This window comes from Cinclus cinclus, chromosome 2 (genome assembly GCF_963662255.1).
Source record: "Cinclus cinclus chromosome 2, bCinCin1.1, whole genome shotgun sequence".
Taxonomy (NCBI): Eukaryota; Metazoa; Chordata; class Aves; order Passeriformes; family Cinclidae; genus Cinclus; species Cinclus cinclus.
Window position 1 is genome coordinate 36,746,546 of NC_085047.1, and position 21,726 is coordinate 36,768,271.

The window sequence follows — 21,726 nt, forward strand, 5'->3', positions numbered from 1 at the left end:
GAAATTTTCTCTTCTGCCACCTCACTGTTCATCAGAATTGGTGGCTGCCAAATACATGATCCCCAGTGGCACATGTAAAATATTTAGCCTTTTAATATTGATAAATTGCCATCCCTGTATTGAGCTTTTGTCATTTTGTCTTTACTCTGCCTAATTAGAAGATTATCTGGATAGATGACAGGACAGTTTTCCTGTTTGCTTTCACTGATCATCTCTACTTCCTTGGGTCCTCTATTGTAGACTAGCAATGGAAAATAAAATACAAATAATAGTGGTTGAACTAAGACTGGAACAATGACAAAGCAAATTTATTTATAATTCTGAAAACTTGGCAAATAAAACAATTGCAACCTGAATTAAAGCTTTTAAAATATTTAGCAACGTAGACAGTTCTAGACCTTTTTGGGGTAGGTGTAGAGCTGGTTTAAATATTTGATTTGACTAAATAAAAATATCTTGGATCTGAAATGCTTTTATTGCCTGTGTCTTTGTTAAAAAAGAATTGAGGAAGTCTTTCAAATGAAAACCATGTTAATCAGAGAAGATGAAACTTTGCAAATTCTTTTGCTTAAACAATTAGTCCTACACAGAACTTTAGGTCAATCCTAAAAAAACCTGGAATGCTTTTATGCTGCTTAATCTGTGACATATTGACATTTCACATCCAATGTTTTCCTCTCCTCTGAAGTTAATCCTCTGAATGTGATGGATTTGTAATTCAATCTGGAAGGCACATGGAAAAAATTAGTGGCCTTTGCCTGTTAGGGGTTTGAGAGACCTTGCACAAGGGTAATTTTGTTCTTGCTGGTGTAGTGCATCTTTGTGCTTTTTCACTCCTTGTGAAGTAGGGCTCTGAGCTGGTTGTTCCCTATGCCTTGCCCCATCCCTTGTTCTGTGGAAGAATTTCACCAGGAAAATAATGCCTTGAATAGAAGAATCAAAGGTGTGAACATTTGGGGTGTCTACTGCCATAGTAGCTTGTTGCAGAGTTATGGAGCTGGTGGAGTCTGAGCAACTCAAGCATCTTCTTTGCTCTGAAAAGAACCAGGTAGCAGGGGAATGGAGACTGGTTAAGGAGTGACAGCAGTAAAGCTGATTGAAGAGATTCCTGCCTTGGTCACCCATTCTCCTCATTGTGCTGGAGCTTTGTGGCTCTCAAGTCTGGGACAGAAAATTTCACTGTGGCTCTCACTCTCTGGGACAGAGTGCCTGTGGTGATTGTTCTTCCAAATGGAAGAGTTTTAACAGAGAACAGCACCTTGACTGTGTCTACTGGAAGATTTTACACCTAAGTAAACGAAGGCTAAATGTGTTTATGGACTTCATTTTTGCATGGTAAGCAGAATCTTGAGGTTCAATTGCAGCACAAAACTATTAATGGTTTGTGGAAGTTGAAATCAATTTGTTTGTGTTCTCATTAGCTGGTTGGGCTTCCGACATAAAAATAACCTCTCATCATGTACTGTTTGTTTCTAACAAGGGCTGACCTGAGTACCTTGGTGCTTTCCTACAGAATATCCTGTAGCTGTTTAAATTTTCTTTGCTCTTTTCAAGTGCACGTCCAAGCTGTGTGACTCAGGGCAGGGGTTGAGTTCCTGTCTGAAGTTTTCCTTGTTCATGTCTTTTACCACTGGCGAGAAATCAATGCTAAAAATCAGACTTCCTTAAACAGCATTGCAAGAGCAGGTTCTTTGATTTCTGCAGTGTAAGAGAAGCTGCAGAAAGACACATGAAGTGTCGAATCATAGACACATTTAGGCTGGAAAAGACCTTTAAGATGATCAAGTCTGTCTGTAATGTAACACTGCCAGGTGTATCACTAACCCATGTGCATTGTCAAAGGCCCGTGTATTCTCAAGGACACAGTTGCAATGATAGATTCTTTCTATTACAAATATCCTAAGCCTGCATTTGCTTTGGGGGCATATTTGGCTGGAAGCGCATTACAGTCAAGGAAAACTTGGGAACAGTTGCCCTAGACCATCTCAACCATTGAATAGAAATTGGAAACAATAAATAGTCAAAAAGCATGTCTATTGTTACCTGTATGGTTTGGTAAATGTAATGGATTAACAAAAAATTAAATCTGGTGAACAAAACCTCTGAATTATGGAGCTCATGGAAAATTACAGTGACAGAGTCAGTCTTGGCTTGGATGAGCATACTCTTTGCTGAGTGGAAAGCTGGCTGGATGGCTAAACCCAGAGAATGCTGGTGAGTGGGGTTAAATCCAGCTGCTGGTCTTCTGGAGGGGCAGCAAGGCTCAGCAGAGGGATCTGGACAGGCTGAATCCATTGATTGAGGCCAATTGTACGAGGTCTAACAAGGCAAAGTGCTCGGTCGTGAACTTGGGTCACAGCAACCCCAGGCAGTGTTACCTGCTTGGGGAAGAATGGCTGGAAAGCTGCCCGGGGTAAAAGGATCTGGGAGTGCTGGTCAACAGCAGCTGAACATGAGCCAGCATGTGCCCAGGTGGCCAAGAAGGCCAGTGGCACCCTGGCCTGGATCAGCAATGGTGTGGGCAGTAGGACCAGGGCAGGGACTGTCCCCCTGTACTGGGCTGGAGTGAGTCCAGAGAAGGGCAACAGAGCTGGGGAAGGGTCTGGAGCACAAAACTGATGAGGAGTGGCTGAGGAACTGAGGTGTTTAGCCTGGAGGAAAAGAGGAGGCTTAATAAAAACCTTAATGCTCTATACAGTTCCCTGAAAGGAGGTTGTAGGGAGGTGGGTTTCTGTCTCTTAAGTAACAAGCAAAAGAATGAGAAGAAATAGCTTCAAGTTGCAACAGGGGAGGTTTAGATTGTATAGGCTTATCAGGCACTGCAACAGATTGTCCAGGGAAATGGTGGAATTGCCATCTCTTGGAAGTGTTCAAAAGGTGTGGATGTGGCTTTTGAGGTTGTGGTTTAGGGGTGGGCTTGTCTGTGCTGGGCTAATGGTTGGAGTCACTCTTAAAGGTGTTGTTCCAGCCTAGAGCAATTCAATTTTTCTTATCTATGATCCTATCTATTTTCTTTTACATTTCTGGTATTATTTATGTCTAAGACTTTCCATGTAGTGGGTTACACAGCCTTCAATCTCTGCTGTTCCTTGTGCAACTACCAGTCTTGAAAGCAGGTAAACACCTCATTCTTTAAAATCAAAAACAATGAAACAAAGCTAAGTTTGATTTTCTTCCTTTTTTTTTTTTTTTTTTTTTTTTTTTTTTTTTTTTTCCTCCCTGCCCTTTCCTGCACTGAGCAGGGACAAACAGAGAATCTTAGTTGGTACTGGTGGGATGAAATCTCAGTCCTGGCAGGCTCAACAAAATCTGCCCCCCACCCCCTCCTCTTTTGTTATACAGGCATGACAAGCAAGTCCCTGTCCTCCTGAACTTTGAATTTGAATAGAGGAAGCAAAGGTTATAAGAGGAAACAGAACTAGTAGGGCCAGCTGACTGAACTGGGATCCCCCACAGCCCATCAGAAATAAAAGCAGGAATGGAAACACATCAGTGAAATCCCAAGGAGGCTAAGGTCCACACTGCTGCTCACACTGGAGGATATCCTCAGGCTGTCCTGTATCTTCCTGTCCTCAGGAAATAATTCAGACAGGATGATCCCTCAAAACAACTCCATGGTCATGTGGAGATTAAAGCATGACTTAAAATCCCCTGGCTTCTCCCCAGTAAAACAACTGGCTTGATTTCACATGGAATATCTGATTTGGGAAAATAAAGCTATCACAGAGGACTAAAATTCAAGGCATCATAGAAGATGCTCACAGTCTTGCCAGAAACTCAAAAGCATAAAACTATCAGGTGCTGATTTACCATTTTCTCAAATGGTATTAGGTGCTTTTGGTTACAAACTGCCCTGTGAATTAGCCTTTTTTGGTAAAGGCTTAACTTGCTGCTCTGTCTCTGTAGTCATTGCTGACCTTAAGGTGCTGCTGTGAAGGAAGTGGGTTTTAGCCCACGTGTTTTGTCTTTGTACTCTACTCATTGCCCAAGTTCCTGAATACTTCCAGAAGTACATTAAGCAGACTAACATTTGTACAATAACTAACATCTGTTGTGCCTTTTTGTCTTCTTGCCTGGGGTGCTGTGTGGCAGAGTGGCTTGTTTTATTTTAAATGGACTTCTAACATAGCAAAAAAGCACATTACAAAAAAAGCCACCTTGAGATAAGTAATCTTTGAGAGCTCAACAGAAGCACATGGTACAAGGTAAAGGTGCAGAAAGGTGCTGTATAGCTCAAACAGGAGAGGCACCAAGGTGGAGTTTGGCCATTCCTTCCAGTGTGAGTTTGTTCAGTAAACCATTCTGGGGAAGGTGCCTTACCCTGAGCTGATGAGCTGCACTTTTCTGTAGAAAGTTTCTCTGAGCTGAAGGATTGAAGCTGCTGCTTTGAGCCTTCAGTGTGGTGTTCTCATCAGCCTCATGGACTCAATGCCATGTGCTGCCCACTGATGTTTGTCATCCAGCTCAGGGAGTGAAGTTCCCAGCAGCCCTGCCTTGGGTAGCACCGACAGTCTTCCATCTGAGCTGCCTGCCTTGCAAGCTGGATGTTTGTTTTTATTTTTCTTAAATGCTTTTTGAGTCTTTGGACTCAAAGGTGTGCAGGCTTTCTTAATCGAGCAGCATTCACAAAGATTTTTGTCTGTGGAACTGAAATTTACGTGTTTGGTTTGCCATCCTGCCTGCCTCCGCTGACAAGAGTTTCTCTTAAAAACTTATAAATAACTTAGGAGTTTCAGTGCTGCTTTTTCAGTGCTGCTTTTTCTAATTTTATCCTTTATCTTATTAGTATCAGAATGACTGTTCTTGTGTCAGTAGATCATACTTTCATCTGTAAAATATTTCTGTTGCATCACTGATGATTGTGTTTATTACCAAGCTTGCTGGATAGTCCTGCTAACAGAAGCTTGGAACTTTGGGCTGAGTAATTGGTTTGCATTAATTCTAGAGTAGTTTAGTTTTAGAAGGGAGCTTTGCCATCATCTCTTCAAACCTCCCACACAAAGCAGGGCCAATTTCAAAATTGTTTAGGGTTGCTCAGGATCTTGTACTTACTGCTGACATCTTGGACACAGCTGTAATGATGAAAATTTTAATTGGAAAAAACACATCTGCTAGTATACCATTATCATTGTTTTAAGTAGCAGTTAAGGTGTTTTAAATGTGAGCTAAACAGATTCTTTTCTTTTTGCTCTTGTGGTCTGGTTGTAGAAGTCATTGATTTTTCTCTTACTCCTTTTGCATGAGAGTGGGGAAAAAACCCTTTTTGGTTCAACTTTTTAAGGACATCTGACTTAAGGAAAAAAAGCTATAAAAATATCTGGCTGATTTGTGTACTACAGTAGGCTTCACACAGTTGCTGGGGTTTATTACCTGTTTGCATGCCTGTTCTCTAAAGAATGGTGAAATAAAGGATTGTTTGAATGCCACCCAGAGGCTCCTGTGCACAGCCCTGCAAATGTCTGCTGCACACTTGGGCTGCACAACAGCTCCATCTGCTGTTCCTGAACTGCAGCTTTCCCTGCGTGTCCAAACCTTTCACCTCACAATTTTATATTGATTCTTTGGCTTCTTCCCTCTGGCTTGACAAATTTTAACAGTTTTCACTCTTGTGAGAAGATACTCCTTGGGGTAACTCCACACTGATGTTGTGGATTTAGAATTTCTTTAAATTTCTTGGCAATAATGAACGCTTGTGATGCTTTCTCCTCTGACTGCTTTACAAACATCAGGTCTTGTTTGGGTTTGGATTTTTTTTAAATTCATGTTGTATATCTTACCCTTGCAAAGACAAGCTACTGCAAGGTATGAAGCCCTGTCATCTAGATCTAAAGGAGTTTCTGCTCTTCAGCTGGGTAATATCTACTTTAGATTTTTTTTTTTAATGGAGAAGTCTGGATTTGTGTGTTCTGCCTGGGATCTTACATGTGTCCGTGGTTGGATGTGTGGTGAATATGAACAGAGGCAATTTAGCTGTTGTGGGAGCATCTAATTTCTACAGATTGAGGGAGAAGTAGGAAAGAATAACACAGCTGATGGCAATGAGGGGAGTGGACAGCATGTCAAAGTCAAGACAGAGAATCATGATTCTTTGATCAACATGGTTACTAAAATCATCGAAATAACTTTAAATCCTGTATTTTTCTCCCTCTTGGTTTTGAAAGACAGACTCGCTAGAGCATTGTGATTTTGCAGTTTGTTTTGTGGAAGTAAATTTGCAGATAACATCAGAGGAAAAGTGCAGTAAATCGCATCTCTAAGGAAAACTAGACATAATTTGGGAAAATGCATGCATGTTAGCGTATCACTCTTTTGATTTTCTAGCTCCTGTGAAATAGGAACAGTAAGATGGCTTTAGAATCTGTTCTGCACTATGCTCCATTGCATAATCTCAGCCCAGTATCGAAATATTCTTTTGTTTTGTTTGCTTGGGGTTTTTTTTGTTTTTGCTTTAGTTTTCCCTCTGCACTCTTTTTTGCAGTCTCTGTTGCATGTTAAGCTGCCTGTACTGGTTTATATCTTTGTAGTTAGGAACATAGAGGACTACATCCCAAAAAGTATTCTAGCTGGCACTCTGGCTTCAGGCAGGAAAGATGTGAATCAAGTTCTAAATCTAGATATTTAAATTTATATTATTCCATTAGAGACAAGCAGGATACATGGGCCTGTTTTTCCTATCTCTGGCAAGCAGCCTAACAAGAAATTTTAAATAGAAAAATAATTTCTCCTATTTACAAACAGATGTGGAACAGAAGATGTGTTAGTTGCACTTTCCAGTAGTGTTGGAGTTTATCAAACCATACGGTGACTTTTTAGATGTGCCTTAACAATTGTTCTGTTTAATTATCCCAAGGTCTTATGACCAGAGACTTTTTCAGTTGCTGATCTTGTTCTGCCTTTCTATATTTACTTTACTTACATTTGCATACTCTTAATAGGTGAAACTGAAATTAATAACTGTGCAGGTGAGTTGTCAGTGTGAAACAAGCTTACTGTGTGTTGTCAGCCCTTAAATATGCACATGATAGCATCACTGTGTACTTATGAGTAAGGAGCAAATGGCCTCCTTGAGGAAAACTGTAAGTACCTAGAGTAGTTTTATGTGGGTATGGAAGCAGTCACTGAAATTACTTGCTGGAGGCAAAGACTGTCTCTCATGTCTGTCCACACCATGCACAGACCTCCATCTGCTCCTGCTGTTGTAGCAGGGAGCTACAGCACTCCCACACATCCTCCCACTTGAGTCCAAGAGTGAGTGAGTTCAGAAAAGACATTTTGCAGCAGACTGTACATCTGAAATAGGTTCCTGTGCTCTCTTTGACCCAAAGCAAATATCAGTACTGGGTGTGGAGTAGCTGGATCCTGCAGGTCAAGTAGCTGGATCCTGCAGGCTTTTCTGAACAGCCTAAACGGACCTGCCTAGCAGGATATGTTACTGTGATAACAGCAAGTGCTTGGATTTGGGTGCAGTCTGCTGCTTTTCAACTTCAACTTGCAGATGTCCCAAAATAGGGAATGTGAAAGTTTGTCTGCTGGAGCATCTGAGAGGAGTGGCAGAATTTGGATGTGAAGGCAGATGGATGGGCAAGCAGAGATCCTCAAGCCAGCAGATGTCAGGCTGTAACCACCAGCAAAAACTATGACAGGAAAAGGTGGATTGATGCACTGATGAAAGTCAAAATTGGGAAGCTATGGGTCATTTTCAGCTGATGAATAAAAGTAGTGAAGAACTGTGAATACATGGTAATTAACTAGGATAGGTCTTCTGGAGTAATTCTGTGGTTTGATGTTTTTTTATATGTTGTAGTGAAAACCTGAATAGGTATTCCAGAATAAGATTATATATATGCCTATGCAGTGAGTTACTTGTAAAAGCAATGGATTAAATTTCCATTGGATGAATTCTAAGGGAAGGGTCAAAGTGGATAGTGAATACAAAGCAGTGTGAGTAAAAGCTGGGAAAAATTGACTTTAGGAATTGAATTTCTAATGCGGGAATAAATCTAACACTGTGGGTTAAGTGGTATGATGTATATAGGCTGGAAATACTTGTAGAGCAGTGGTAAGCAATAAAAACCCACTTTCTAACAAGAATCTGTTTGAATTTAATTCTTAGGTCAGAAGGAGGAGAGAAAGAAGAGGTGGTATTAGTTTTGGACGTTTTTTGTTTTGTTTGCTGTTTTTGTTTTTTTCCCCCCCCAGTCTTTTTAGTAACTGAGTTAGTAAGATTTTCCTGAGATTCAAAACATCCTGTGATGACTCTTTTTACTTGTTGATACAGTTTTATTGCATGAGGTACTTTGTGACCTCTCCATGGATTTGTCAGCTACCTAAAAATATTTAGAATTTCTGGTGTTAAGTAGGATGCTATAAAAAGCGCATGGATTTTTTTTTCTTAATGGCTGAAAACAGCATTTCTCCTTCAGTGTATATACCTGTAATTTTGACTATTTTTCTCACAAAGCAGAAATAATTTGATGAATTACAAATATAAATTAATCTAATGACTTTTTTTTTTAATCTGTAAAGTAACTGTAAAGCACTCACAATGGGCTCTAGGGTCAGTTCTAGCTTCTTGAACTTGTTGCTGATGCTTGTTCTTACAGATTGATCACTTTGGATTTGATGAAAATCGTACGTTCCAGCAGCGGTACCTGGTAGCAGATCAGTACTGGAAGAAGGACAATGGACCAATACTGTTTTATACAGGCAATGAAGGAGACATCGAGTGGTTCTGCAACAGCACGGTATGTGGCAAATAGTGGGATTACAGTCCTGCCTGCCAGTAATGGCATACTGAAAAAGTGAGGAGGAACAAGAAGACTCACAGAAGGCCATTGGAAGACAAGTTTGTAATGGTTGCTATGATAGTTACAGGAGGAAGAGGAAGCTGGAAAAAAGCACAAAAAAGTTTGAAGGGGGTTCAGGGTCCTATTTGAAGCCCAAACAAACCAAAGTGGTATGCTTGTATTAAATTCCTGGAGCAGTGGAGAAGATTTCTGGAGGAAACACTGTAGTTGCCCTGAGCTACTAATTCAGAATTTTGGACCAAATTAAACTTATCCTAGTACTTTAGATTCCCCAAGTAAAATGGAAGGTTTTCATGTTTGGATCTTTGTTTCTCTATTAATAAAAATATGAAGGGAGCTGGAAATCAAAGCCATGTAATTCTTGTTCTCTGCAGCACCTGTGGAAGTTTTTACTTCCCTGACTGATGCAAATGCAGAATGGAGTGTGTGTATTTTTCAGCCATTTCAATACAAAGTCCAATAACATAACATAACAGGAGGTGGCATATGCTGAACTCGAAGCCACCAAGGACTGCTTGCATACTTTGTGCTGCCAGCAGATGATCTGTGTCTGCTTGGTGGTAACAAACTGTTATCAACAAGTAATATCAAGTTTCAGTTATTTATTTGTTGAAAATAACTGTATTGCAATGCTCTAGATTATTGCTTATTGCCAAACAAGTTTTGCATTTTCTGTAATGTAGTCCTAGGTCAAATGCACACTTTTCTCCTGCAGCCTTTTTTATTTCTTGTGGATGAAGCTCATGCCATAGGAGTTCTGTTAGAATTGCCTGTGTGTAGTCACAAAACAAGGATACTTAACATTTCACAGCATTGAAATATGCATACTGTCTTTGTATGTATCACCTTCTCTGGGTTGATACCTTTTTTGAGAGTTTTCTTACTTAAGTGATTGTACTTTCTTTCTAGTGACATTTTGATAGTGGTATCTTTCTAATCAAAGAATTGAAGTACACCAGACTGAAACTAGAGATTTCTAAACAATTTTAATCAATTATTTTCAATGTCTGTTTTCCTCCAACCAGGGTTTTATGTGGGATGTGGCTGAAGAACTTAATGCCATGTTGGTATTTGCTGAACATAGATATTATGGAAAATCTTTACCCTTTGGGAATGAATCTTTCAGTGTAAGTGTCTTCTTTTGTCTTCCTAATAAATATATCCCATTAAAACATAATTATGCGTATTTTAATTCTTGCCAGGGCAATGAGTGTTAACTTGAGTAAGACGTAACTTTTTGTAACTATCAATTCGAGGGTGAAAAAAACCCCAAAACCTAGAGGTTTTTTTTTTTAGTGTTCTAAGGGACACCTGCAAACAACGTTTCATTTGTTCTCAGGTGCAGATTTAAACCTGTGATTTTAGCTGTAGACCTGATTTTAGCTGTAGCTGCCATGGGGAATAGAACGACTGCTGCTGGAAATCACTCGTGCTGTCCATAACCTGCCTTCTTTCTCTCAGGATTCCAAGCATCTCAATTACCTGACATCAGAACAAGCTCTGGCAGACTTTGCAGTACTTGTTGAGTACTTAAAGATGACCATTGCAGGGGCCCGGCACAGTCCAGTCATAGCTATTGGAGGGTCTTATGGAGGAATGCTTGCAGCCTGGTTTAGGATGAAGTATCCCCATGTGGTGGTTGGGTGAGTGTGCTCCTCCTGCTTAAACACAGCAGGCATTTGTTATTGCTGTGCTATAAATATTACTGCTCTGGGAGAAGTACCATAATTCAAGATGGCTTGAATTTTTCAGTACTGGAAGAAGGAATCAAGTTACTCTGAATATGGGAAGAGGCACTGTTTGCCTAACAAAGGCAACTGTCAGTCAAAGGGTGTATTTTGTCAGAGTTATCTGTTAGATTTGTGCAAGCAACATGTGAACATTGACTTGGCACCTAATTTTTTTAGGGGTCTCCAGACTTTGTGATGACTTTAGGCAGGTCTTTAATCCCTTCAATATCTTAGTGCCCGCTTGGAAACAAGCTAGAGAGTATATTTTCATGGACTATGCCTCTCTTCATTTGAGTTCACACCATGCCTAGTGAGAAAGACCTAACTGATAGATAAGAATGAACAACAATAAAGTAATAAAGTCTGAATTTCTGCCTCTTGTATTTGCTGGTATTGTTGTACAAGTGTCCAAGACTTATATCCTCCAGCAACCTTTTTCATACAGACCGGTGGAATAATTTTGCAGCATTATGGTTATTTCACCTAGAGCACAGTGTCCAAGCTGAATTATAAATGCTGCTTAGATGGTGGCTGTGGGGAGGGTATGGATGTCCATTTTGCAAGGGTTTAGGATGTTTTTATGTCCCTTTGCAGAGCTCTGGCAGCCTCTGCCCCGATCTGGCAGTTTGGTGATTTGGTTCCATGTGGCACGTTTTTCAGCATAGTGACCAATGACTTCAAAAAGAGTGGTGTGGGCTGCTCAGAGAGTATCCGTAATTCCTGGAATGCTATTAATCACCTTTCCTCTACAGGTAAGACCTCACCATTGCTTTTTCAAGGAATAGTAATGATCAGAGTGTGTCATAACTTTCACCTGTGTATGTCTTGGTTTTTGAAACTGTGCTCCTAGTACTGAAAACTGCCTAGTGAACCTAACACTATTTTTAAATACCTGTTTTTGTTGTATCAAAAACTTCTTTCAGGCCTGCTGGGGTGCAGAATCCAGGTCCAAGCATTCCTAAAGTCAGATAAGAACAGACTTAAGATCAGAACCTCAAGGCTTTTATTCCTTCTGACAAAATAGGCCAGGTAGTCACTACTGTAAAAAAAAGTACTTTGTTTGCCAACTGAGGGATTCAGGAAGAGAAAATTACTGTAGTCATTATGAACTCGGGTGTTAGGGACTCAGTTGGACTTGAGGATCTCTTCCAACCTAAGCGATTCTGTGATTATACAACTACCTGAAAAGAGGTTGTAGTGAGGTGCTGGCTAAAATTTGATCTGCTGTGCTGATATGTGTGTGGAATAGTTTCACTAAGTTAGTTAGGCTAAGCAAAAATATTTTTAGTAGCAGCACTACTGACCTTTGTGTTAATGATCCAATACACTAAATATTGTTTTATCCATTTATTTTTATTAAAGATGCAGGTTTGCAGTGGCTTTCCAGCACATTTCATTTGTGCAGCCCCTTAAAAACTCTTCAGGATGCTGCTGTATTGAAAAATTGGCTGAGTGAAACATGGGTAAACTTGGCTATGGTGAATTATCCCTATAAAGCTGACTTCTTGCAGCCTCTGCCAGCTTGGCCTATACAGGTAATTTAGAGCCGATATCTGGTAGAGTTGATTACTTGGTTTAATTAATTCTCTCCTCTCCTAGCTTGCACCTTTTCCTGTGTTTTCTTGGCTCCACAGAAGCAGTGTGCTGAGAACTGACAACCAAGATAATACGTTGTGCATGAGCTGGTTTGTTGCCTAACTGCCACTTGTAGGTCTAATAGGTTGTATCAACAGTCCAGGAGAAAAAATAAAATGCCAGGGATGACTGAGAAACCTCAGCTGTCCTGCAGAGCTTGAGTTCTTGAGTAGCCGAAGTGCTGCACAAAAAGTACATGCAATTAGTTTCTGATGTAAGACTTAGCTGACAGAGCTTGCAACTGAACAAGTTTTGAGTCTGTCCTTTTTGATGTGGGAAAACTAATGAGAGAGAAAATGGGGATCTCCACGAACATATTCCTTCCAGGGTACCTTCTTAGAGCAGAACCTCTTTGTTACACTTGTAAGCCTTTGCTTGTGCAGTTCTGTTTATCCGCAGCGCCCTCTTCAAGATTTCTTTATCCTTGGAGTGTTCTTATTCTTTTAAGACTCTGGCTGAATTTCCCTGCAGGACTTTGGGTTGGTGGGTCAGGCAGGTGAGATATAAGTATTTTAGGCAGTAGTTAATTGTAAAATAAAATCTTTCCCTTGTGTAGAGCTGCCTAATGGAGGAGAGAGGGAAATTCGTCTGTCCTGTGTGGCTGTCTGCAAAGAGCAGGATAAACACCTTGAAAATTATTTCTGCTTTTTTATTAGTCTGAAAGAATCAAGAAACATGCTCACCTCCACCACTGTCCATGTTACCTCTTGTTTAACTGAGGTATAAACCTAACCCAGAAAAGGCCACTATCCATCTGGACAATACTAGTCTATGAAATCTGATTTATATCAGCTGTTAAGATACTCCCTTTTCTCAAACAGTAGCTGTATTATGACTCTGAGGGCAAGAAAGGTGGGGGGGGGAAGATGTGGACTTGATGATCTTGGAGATCTTTTCCAACCTTAATGAGTAGCTGGATGGATATATAGATATATATATATATATATATATACACACATATATATGTATGTATGTTATTTAATCTGTTCTGTTGTGAGCTACCTACATCAAACTGCAGGGAACCCCAGTCTGTACAGGGAGCTTCTCTGTTATATATCTGTATGTGCTGTCTTTAATTACAGAGGTACTAAATACTATTTATTAAATATAATCAATTTTAAAGTAGGAGAAATGGACTGAAAAATTTGGTGAACATAACATTTAGGTGTCACTGCTGGGTTTTTAAAAAATATTCAGGAAATAAAAAGTTTCAGGTTTCTCATAGTAGCATGCACTACACATGTGATACTGCTTTTTGTGATAATCAGGATATATAATTTCACAGACACTTTCTGGAAGTGGTCTGACTATGCATGGAAAAGAAATTAATATCCTACAAGTTGTCATGTATTAATATTCAATTCCTATAGATTGAGATGACTTCTCTCTTCATTGCAGGAAGTCTGCAAATTCTTGAAGGATCCCAGTGTCTCTGACAAATTGTTGCTGCAGAATGTTTTCCAAGCAGTAAATTTATATTACAATTATACAGGAGAAACCTCATGTTTAGATGTGTCACAGACTGCAACGAAGAGTCTGGGCGAAATGGGTTGGTACTACCAGGTATGCTCATTAATTTTTATAAATTGCAAGTTGCTGGTGGTTTCTAGATCTAGAGTTGATGGGAGTTGTCATTTAGCTGTCAATGTATTGTACCAGATGTACTGATGTACTGGTGGCAAACATAGTCACGAACCAAGTGTGTTTGTAGTGGGGAAGGCAAGGCAGAAAAGAGAAGCAGCTTTCCCAGGAGGTTTAGATTGTATCTTTATTATCTAGCTACTTGTTGAGTTTCAGCTGTTCATATAGACTGGAAAACTGTGTACAGTAGACAGTTGAAAGTTGTGTAGGGCAGTCAGGTGTATGTGGTCTAACAAGGCCAAGTGGTGAGTCCTGCACTTGGGTCACAACAACCCCACGCAGGGCTAGAGGCTGGGGGCAGAGTTGCTGTAAATCTGCCTGGTGGAAAAGACCCTGGGGGTGTTGGTCAGCAGTGGCTGAACATGAGCCAGTGTGTGCCCAGGTGGCCAAGAAGGCCAGTGGCACCCTGGCCTGGATCAGCAGTGGTGTGGCCAGCAGGACCAGGGCAGGGATTGTTCCCCTGTACTGGGCACTGCTGAGGCCACAGCTCAAATCCTGCATTCAGTTCTGGGCCCCTCACTACAGGAATAGACACTGAGGGCTGGAGCATGTCCAGAGAAGGGCGACGGAGCTGGGGAAGGGTCTGGAGCACAAATCTGATGAGGAGTGGCTGAGGAACTGAGGTGTTTAGCCTGGAGGAAAGGAGGAGGCTTAATAAAAACCTTAATGCTCTATACAGTTCCCTGAAAGGAGGTTGCAGGGAGGTGGGTTTCTGTCTCTTAAGTAACAAGCAATAGAATGAGAAGTGGCCTCAAGCTGTACCAGGGGAGATTTAGATTGAATATTAGGAAAAATGTCAAGCACTGAAGCAGGCTACAAAGGGAAATGGTGGAGTCACCACCCTGCAGTTTTTTGAAAGATACTGTGCACTTAGGTACATGGTTTAGAGGTAGACTTGGCACCTTTTAGTTTATGGTTGAACTCAGTTCTTACAAGGTCTTTTCCAACCTAAATGATTCTGTAGTTGATCAGTTGTACTGATCAAATGCTTTTTGTAACAGCTATTGGATGTTCTCCTGGGAATATACTTTATTGACCTGCCCTTTTTTCAGACTTGCACTGAGATGGTGATGCCCTTATGCACAGATGGTGTCCATGACATGTTTGAGCCTCAAAAGTGGGACTTCGATGCACTTTCAGAAGAGTGTTACAGGATGTGGGGCGTGAGGCCTCGCCTCTCTTGGATTCTTTCTATGTATGGAGGAAAAAACATCAGTTCACACAGCAATATCATCTTCAGGTAAGCCTTGTTTCAACTGATACTGTAGAGTCTTCCACCAGTTTGGATTTCCAGTGTGGAGATTCTGCCCCATGTAGCAAAGAGATCTGTCTCCAGCACTCCAGCTGAATAAATGATGGGCATGCTTTGTGTTGCTATTGAGAGCAAAATGGTCAGTCTGCAGAGGCCAAAGAAGCCAACTGTTCTGTTGCTGCCTGTGTGACTGTAAAAGAAGAATCTGGGCTGGGATTCTGCCAAACATCTTCTTTCTATGTGGATTCCTTCTTACCTTGTACCCAAAATCTAGGTTTCCCCTGTTGGTGAATTCCTACTTTTATGAACCCAAAGCACTGTTGTTTTCACATAAAAGGAAAATCTAAATGAGTCCTAGCTGTAACACAATCTTGGTCACCAACATTATTGCTCTGAATGATAGCCATGTGAACAGGCTGGCATGGCATTCCTTTTCTCTTTGATACAGAAAAGAGAGGGAAGTAACTTTGGGAGATTTTTCTATTACTGCCAACGGCTTTTTCTTTTAGTGGCATTTAGGCAAGTTTTAACAAATCTGTGTTAAGATCCAAACACAAAGATGCTTCTATTTTAGTAAGGAATACTGGTAATACAACAAAAGTTTGTCTGAAACACCTTTGTATGTGGACAAAAGGTGAAAGAAATGTTTAACTCTAGCACAAAAAACTAGTCCATGCTGCTTGCTCTCTATTCACCCTTTACTGCCCTGGTTTTTAAGATCAAACTCTGCTGTCTTTGAAGGGAGGTTCATGTGGTTTTACATATGCTATGAGGTGATCCAGGTGAGTTCTGTCTATTCATCAGGTTCTTTTGTGAGAGGAAGGTGTTCCACAAATCCATTGAGGTCTCATCCTGACTTGCTGTATCTGTTGTTTGCCCACTGTGGGAAGCTCTTGGATATGTAGTCCTCTGTTCTGGTAAAATTTTGCAAGGCCTTTTCATAAAACACCTTGCCACTTCTACAAACCAAGCTCAGAATTAGTCTTTTGGATGTGCTAGATAGATATGCATTTTAAAAGTAGAACATTCTCACTTGAATTGGGGATTATTTTCTGGATCACTGTTGTTAGTGTTGGTCTGTTTGGCTGCAAATGCCTTTTGCTTTCCTCTTGTTTGCCTCTTGCTGTTTCTGTCCCAGCAGGATATCTCCTCTGGAGTGAGAAATCCCACCCTTTTTGGGAAAACTTTTTAATAAGAAAAATTTGTTGGCTTAGCTTAGTTTTGCGGAGTGTTGCTTATTTCCAAGGCTGCACAGCTCTGTACAGTAGAAATCTGATTTGTAAGCGATAGACAAGCAAACAAATCTAAATAAGTGTTTAAGAATTTACGCCAGCTGAAGGAGCTGGAAATGAGAAAAGCCTGAAAGCAACCAAATGAATGTTAAAGTAGTGCTGTACACACAAAGCTTTTGGATCTCAAGCTGGGATGTTTCTCTTCAAACAAATACATTGTCAACACTGTACATTTTATATGAGGGCCTTTTATCCTCAAACACTGCAGAGTGCTTTACAAAAAACATCCCAATGTTTACCAGGGGATGTGGCTCCCTGTGGGGTGAAAAGGGCTGTGTTTCAAGTGACAGGCAACTTGCACAACAGTGTAGTGCAGGAAGGGAAAAGAACTCCATCTAAAGAGAACCACTGTAGGGTGGATTTATCCAGACACAGTGGGATTTGGCGAGGATGCCTAAACTGGTGCTGCTGCTTCTCCCTCTGTGAGCAGTACATCACTCTGCATAGTCACACTGTTGTTTGTACTGTGTGGGATTAATGCAGGGAATTCCATTGCCATTCTGCCACCTTCCTGGATAGTTATGTAGTGTGTAAGTGGTTACTTAGGCTGTGGGCAGGTGGTTCTTGCCTGTCCCGGGCAGTCCATGTTCATTAAAACTAGTCTGAGGAATTTAGGGATTTCAGAACACTGTTTCCGCTTTCTCTTCCAGCAGTTTTCACTCCTCTTACTGGAACATGCTGTGTACTTGGTATGGAAGTGCTGCAGAGTGATGGGAAGTGACATTTTAACACTGTTCATACGTGCAGTGGCAGAGAGTTTGCAGCAGTTGCATTGTCTCATCATCAGTGTACTGTGGTTGTCAAAATCAGTCCAGGTTTTATGAGACAGTATGAAATTTGGTGTGCACAGGCTAAAAATGATTTTTTCCAATCTCAATGAATCACCCCTAAGTTGTAGGCTTCTAAGTCAGGGCATCCACATATCCAGTCCTGCACTGGCACAGGAGACACAAAGTGAAGGCTCTGTATTAAGGGATTCTGGTGCTCTGTGCAGAAGGGAGAATTGTTAGCACTACAGAAGGGAACGTAGGCAAAGAAGAGAAGGCAAAACAATGTGTGGCTGAAAAGAAAACGTTAGAGAAAAAAGTTAACAGCCAACATGACAGCTGTGGAGGGCGGTACTGTTAAAACAGTGTGCGCAGACAGTGCTGCTGCAATTGTGTAAAACTTCTGGGCAGGGCAGGAGGAGTGAGGAGACTGAAGAGAATATAGGAAAGGAACTGTGTGCTGTGGGATAGGCAGAACCCTATGTATGCTGTCGAGGAAGTATATGAATTGAAAACAGGACTAGCATGCTGATTTTTGCATTAGGTTTTTTCTGAAGTCCTGCTTGCCTGGCCACTGCTAGAAAGAGATGTCTGACTTATTCTTTCTCTTTTGCTTCTTTGGTTTATACTGAGAAATTCCTGTCCTGTGAGATGGGCAACTGAGTACTTACACACATGCTTAGTTTTAACACATATATAATTCATTCCAGTTGGAATGATCCTTATATGCAAAAGCTGTTAAGATTTGTGATTTTGTGGTGAGCCCTCCATCCCCCCTCCCTTCAAGTTTCACTTCCCTAACTGCGTCAGTGCCTCTGGTGCCATCCTTTGGAAGGAGATGCAGAGGATGCAGACAGAAGCTCACAGAAAAGCCTGTGGCATGCTTAGCTTCCACATGACTAGGACTGAAAGATCCAAGATCATGTGCATCATGGGTCTCTCGGCAACTCATCCCCCTGTTGCCAAGGTGCTCTGCTGATTCAGGTGACCTTTTCAATCCAATGCTTTTGGCTTATTGGGCAGCTCTCAGTGCTTTTTATTTTGCAGATAGAAAATGTTTCTCTTGTCCTAAGGCATATTTAGAATCACTGAAAGTAAAGAACTACAGAGACTCCAGATACTTAGTTGTTTTTGTTTTTTCAGTGGTGAAACAAAATATTAGTTTAGACTCCATCAGGTTTTTATTCCTGGTCATTTCTAAAAAAGCTTTTTTTTTATTATCCATTATTTTACTCTTATTTTCTGGTACTGCCATTGTGGTATTTTTCTCGCTGCCTATCTTTGTGTTCAAGGATGTTTCAATTTCTTAGCTCCTTCTAGAAATTTACCCTCTTATATTGCAGCCCATCTCTGACATTTCCTTTTGTGGGCAGGTCCAGTGCTTCAAGTGAGAAAACAGATCTAGGTTTGTGTAGTTCCACAAGTGTATGGAAGTTGCTTTCTTTGTGCAGAGAGATGGGCCACATGTGGGAAGGGCATTGCAGTAAAGGGACATAAGATGTAGTAGGGGTTATTGGGTCAAGTCCAAAGTTCTCTCCCAGCTGAGCCATTGACTTGTCCTATGGACTATTTGGAGCTATGTCTATAGTGTCAGGAATTTTTAAAATTGATTTGAGATGAGGGAGTAGGGGGAGTAAATGGTATTAAGTTGTCCTGTCACAGAGGAAGAGTCATTTTAGATAGTTTAATGGATAAAATATTGATTTTCATATGGTTGGTACTAAAGTCAGCTCACTAACAAACCATCCAAGCGTTTCTTTGCAAAACAGGTTGGCACTCAACTGAGACAGCAAAAAGTAGAGCTTCCTGAAAATTCAGCTCTAAAGGTCCAGTGAGTAATTTGTTTGTCAGACTGTGAAGAAGGAAAGTGAAGTGCTTTGATTTGGGAATTTGGGCATGTTTTTGTAGAGGGAAACCTGAAACTTTTATGACAATTACAGGTGGCAGCAGATTTCTGAATTAGCAGATAATTAATGAGAAGAGTAGCCTTGCTTAAGCTGCTGATAGCTCCATACCTCTGTCAAGAAGGTGCTTCTTAGAAGAGGGGTGGGCACAAAACATTAAGACAGGGCTGATGTCTGTTTCTGTTGCTGCACGTGCAAAACTAGTTGAAGTGAGCTGCAGCCTCACTGCTGTGCACATGTATCCTAATGAAATAGTCTTTCCTTACAGCAATGGTGGCCTGGATCCGTGGTCTGCAGGTGGGGTGACCCAGAACATCACCAATTCCCTCGTGGCAGTTGTGATGCCAGAGGGAGCCCATCACCTGGACCTACGCAGCCGTAACGCTTTGGACCCCAAGTCAGTACAGCAAGCTCGAGCCATGGAGATCTGCCTCATGAAGGAGTGGATTGCAAAGGCCAGGCACAGCCACTGAAGTGGTACTGCAACAACTGTGGCCATTACACCTCTCTTGGCTTTGTTGGGAGTAGGGCCAGGCCTTGTGATTTGGTCACTGGAACATTTCCCTCCTGCTTCCTCACCTGCACAGCAGTGGTCACCATTGCTTGTGTCCACAAGAGAGGCAGGCAGCAGATGGATGGAGAGCATTCTCAGATGATAAACTTCAGTCAAAGTGCATGGATTGAGCTGCCTGCTCTGGTTTCCTTTTCCCTTCTGCTCTTCTCAAATGCTGTACTTTACTACACAGTAATGGGTTCCTATTCTAGGCTTGTTGCCCTTCTCACTGTGCTGAGTGATTGTTCCAACTGCTAGTGTATCCCACAGTGGATTACATGGGAGTGCTGTTGATGGTGAAACTCCTGTTGCCTCCAGTGTGATTGAATATCAGACATCCTCTGCTGTGGAGGTGTGGGAACAGAAATCACATCTTACTGTGATGTCTGGTGGAAAGGTAGGGAAGGCTTGGGGGAATTGGCTGTGCTGTTTGTAAGGAAACAAAACTGCCCCTTACCCTTTGGAATGAGTGTTGGAAAATAAATATACAACTTTGTTCCTACTTAATTTTCCAGGAGCTTATTAGTCAGTGGACTTTTGTATTCTGTGCTGTACTGAATGGTCAGGGCTGGGCCCAGACTCACTCTGCTGATAACTGGCTGAGCATGCAGAATCTGCATCAGGATTTTATTTCTTGTTTTTCTATGAGTCCTAATTCTGAGATCTGTCACTGTGTAATGATGGTTACCAAGGAAAACTGAGTATATTTTGTTTGTATATATGTGTGTGTCCCTCACAAACACTTAGCTTTTTAAAATAAGGAAGCTTTTGAAGCTATTCTCTTGAAGAGCAAATGTGACAACTTGTGCTGGCTACATCTTATGAAGTGACAAATAATTGGGGCTGTGCCTTGTGTGGTTCTTCCCTCCCCTCCATTCTGTGTATTGTTCAAATTCTGCATGATCTGTTTGCTGATGACTCTTCAATAAAAGCCTTTTAAAAAAATTGTTTGCTGGACAAACTATTGAAAACACAGAATGCAGCTATTCCCTTGGATCAGCCCAAAGCCTGATGCTGAGCTCACCAAGCCAGGTGCACTGGGTTTTCTGTAAGGCTTCCAAACCAGACAAACTGCCCTGATTCATGAGACAGCATATCTGACATTAATAAATGGCTGGGGCAGTCCCCTTGTTTTCCAACTTTGGCTTCATTCACACTGCAGCCCTTCTTCAGAAAGGATTCTTTGCAGTTTAAAAGACAACTCCATTTTAGAATGACTCGGGCAAGTCTTCCTGTCCCCAGACTCTTAACTTCTCAAAAGAGGTGGAATTGTTTCTCAGCTTTGATGATATGCCTGATAGTTGAGTATTTTCATAAGATCCCAGGTGGCCTTTTTGCTTTCTAGTCTCCTGTCCTCTGGGAACAAAGGGAACCCAACACTGAATTTATTTTTTTTTCAAACATTCCTGTGTATCTTCTCTCCAATATATTGTCTGTTTTCTTATCTGGTGTTAAGCATGGCATTTAAGTTCAGACTGCAGTCTGAACATCCTGTGCTTTTGAGTGAGTTAATTTCCTAGAGACTCCAGAGAAGAAAGCCAGATAAGAACTACAAGGCCAAAGGATGAGCTGTGTAGGATTTGCCTGAAACCTGTTGACTGAAAGCTGTTGGTGTTCCCCTTTTCCAGCAGTTCCAGTTTTTGCTGTGAATACACTCCACACTCAGTTGTGGACTTATTATAGTAATGTGTCCTTGATTCTTTTGAAACAAATAAAATTTATTGGTTTTTAATCAGTTGTTAGCAGCAAAGTTTTTAGAAATACTGTTGTATCTTCTTACATGGTAATTGATGTGTGGTCATGTCCTGCTTTACTGCAGGGTGAGGAATGAAACCTGTAAGAGTTAATATCAATATGGGGATCACAAGTTATTTAACTGAGCAAACAAGATCCTGGCCTAATTGCTCCCACTAGCCCACTGATTGCTCAGGGTGCTACTCCAGGTGAAAATTCTGGGATAAGCATTTCCATGTTGTATGGATAAAGATGGGGACAGCCCAAATTAATAGCTACTCTATATTATTAGTGAACTTATGTTTCCTCTCTCTCCCCTGTGAGTGAACTTACTGTCTTATGAAACAGCTGCTGCTTTGTTGTATGGAAAACACTTTTTAGTTTCAAGCAGCATAAGTAATTTAAAATTTC

The 21,726-nt window shown here is 41.1% G+C and overlaps 1 protein-coding gene across 2 annotated transcripts; it reads left to right on the top strand.

Annotated features, from left to right (window-relative positions):
• Window positions 1–7,662: 7,662 nt before the first annotated feature.
• Window positions 7,663–20,518, top strand: PRCP (prolylcarboxypeptidase). Of its 2 annotated transcripts, none has more exons than XM_062487523.1 (8): window positions 7,663–8,744; window positions 9,833–9,934; window positions 10,269–10,450; window positions 11,132–11,289; window positions 11,900–12,072; window positions 13,571–13,735; window positions 14,866–15,053; window positions 19,297–20,518. In XM_062487523.1, exons 2-8 carry the CDS (start codon window positions 9,839–9,841, stop codon window positions 19,499–19,501), a joined length of 1,167 nt encoding a protein of 388 aa, XP_062343507.1. In that variant the 5' UTR covers window positions 7,663–8,744; window positions 9,833–9,838; the 3' UTR covers window positions 19,502–20,518. The 2 variants fall into 2 exon arrangements, with proteins under 2 accessions (XP_062343507.1, XP_062343508.1); XM_062487524.1 differs by having other exon boundaries at window positions 11,198–11,289.
• Window positions 20,519–21,726: the final 1,208 nt, after the last annotated feature.

Coding starts and splice junctions, on each gene's coding strand:
- PRCP (XM_062487523.1), top strand. CDS start 9,839: ATGTGGGATGTGGCTGAAGAACTTAATGCCATGTTGGTATTTGCTGAA. Junction 13,736..14,865: donor AAATGGGTTGGTACTACCAG/GTATGCTCATTA, acceptor CCCTTTTTTCAG/ACTTGCACTGAGATGGTGAT. Junction 15,054..19,296: donor CACAGCAATATCATCTTCAG/GTAAGCCTTGTT, acceptor CTTTCCTTACAG/CAATGGTGGCCTGGATCCGT.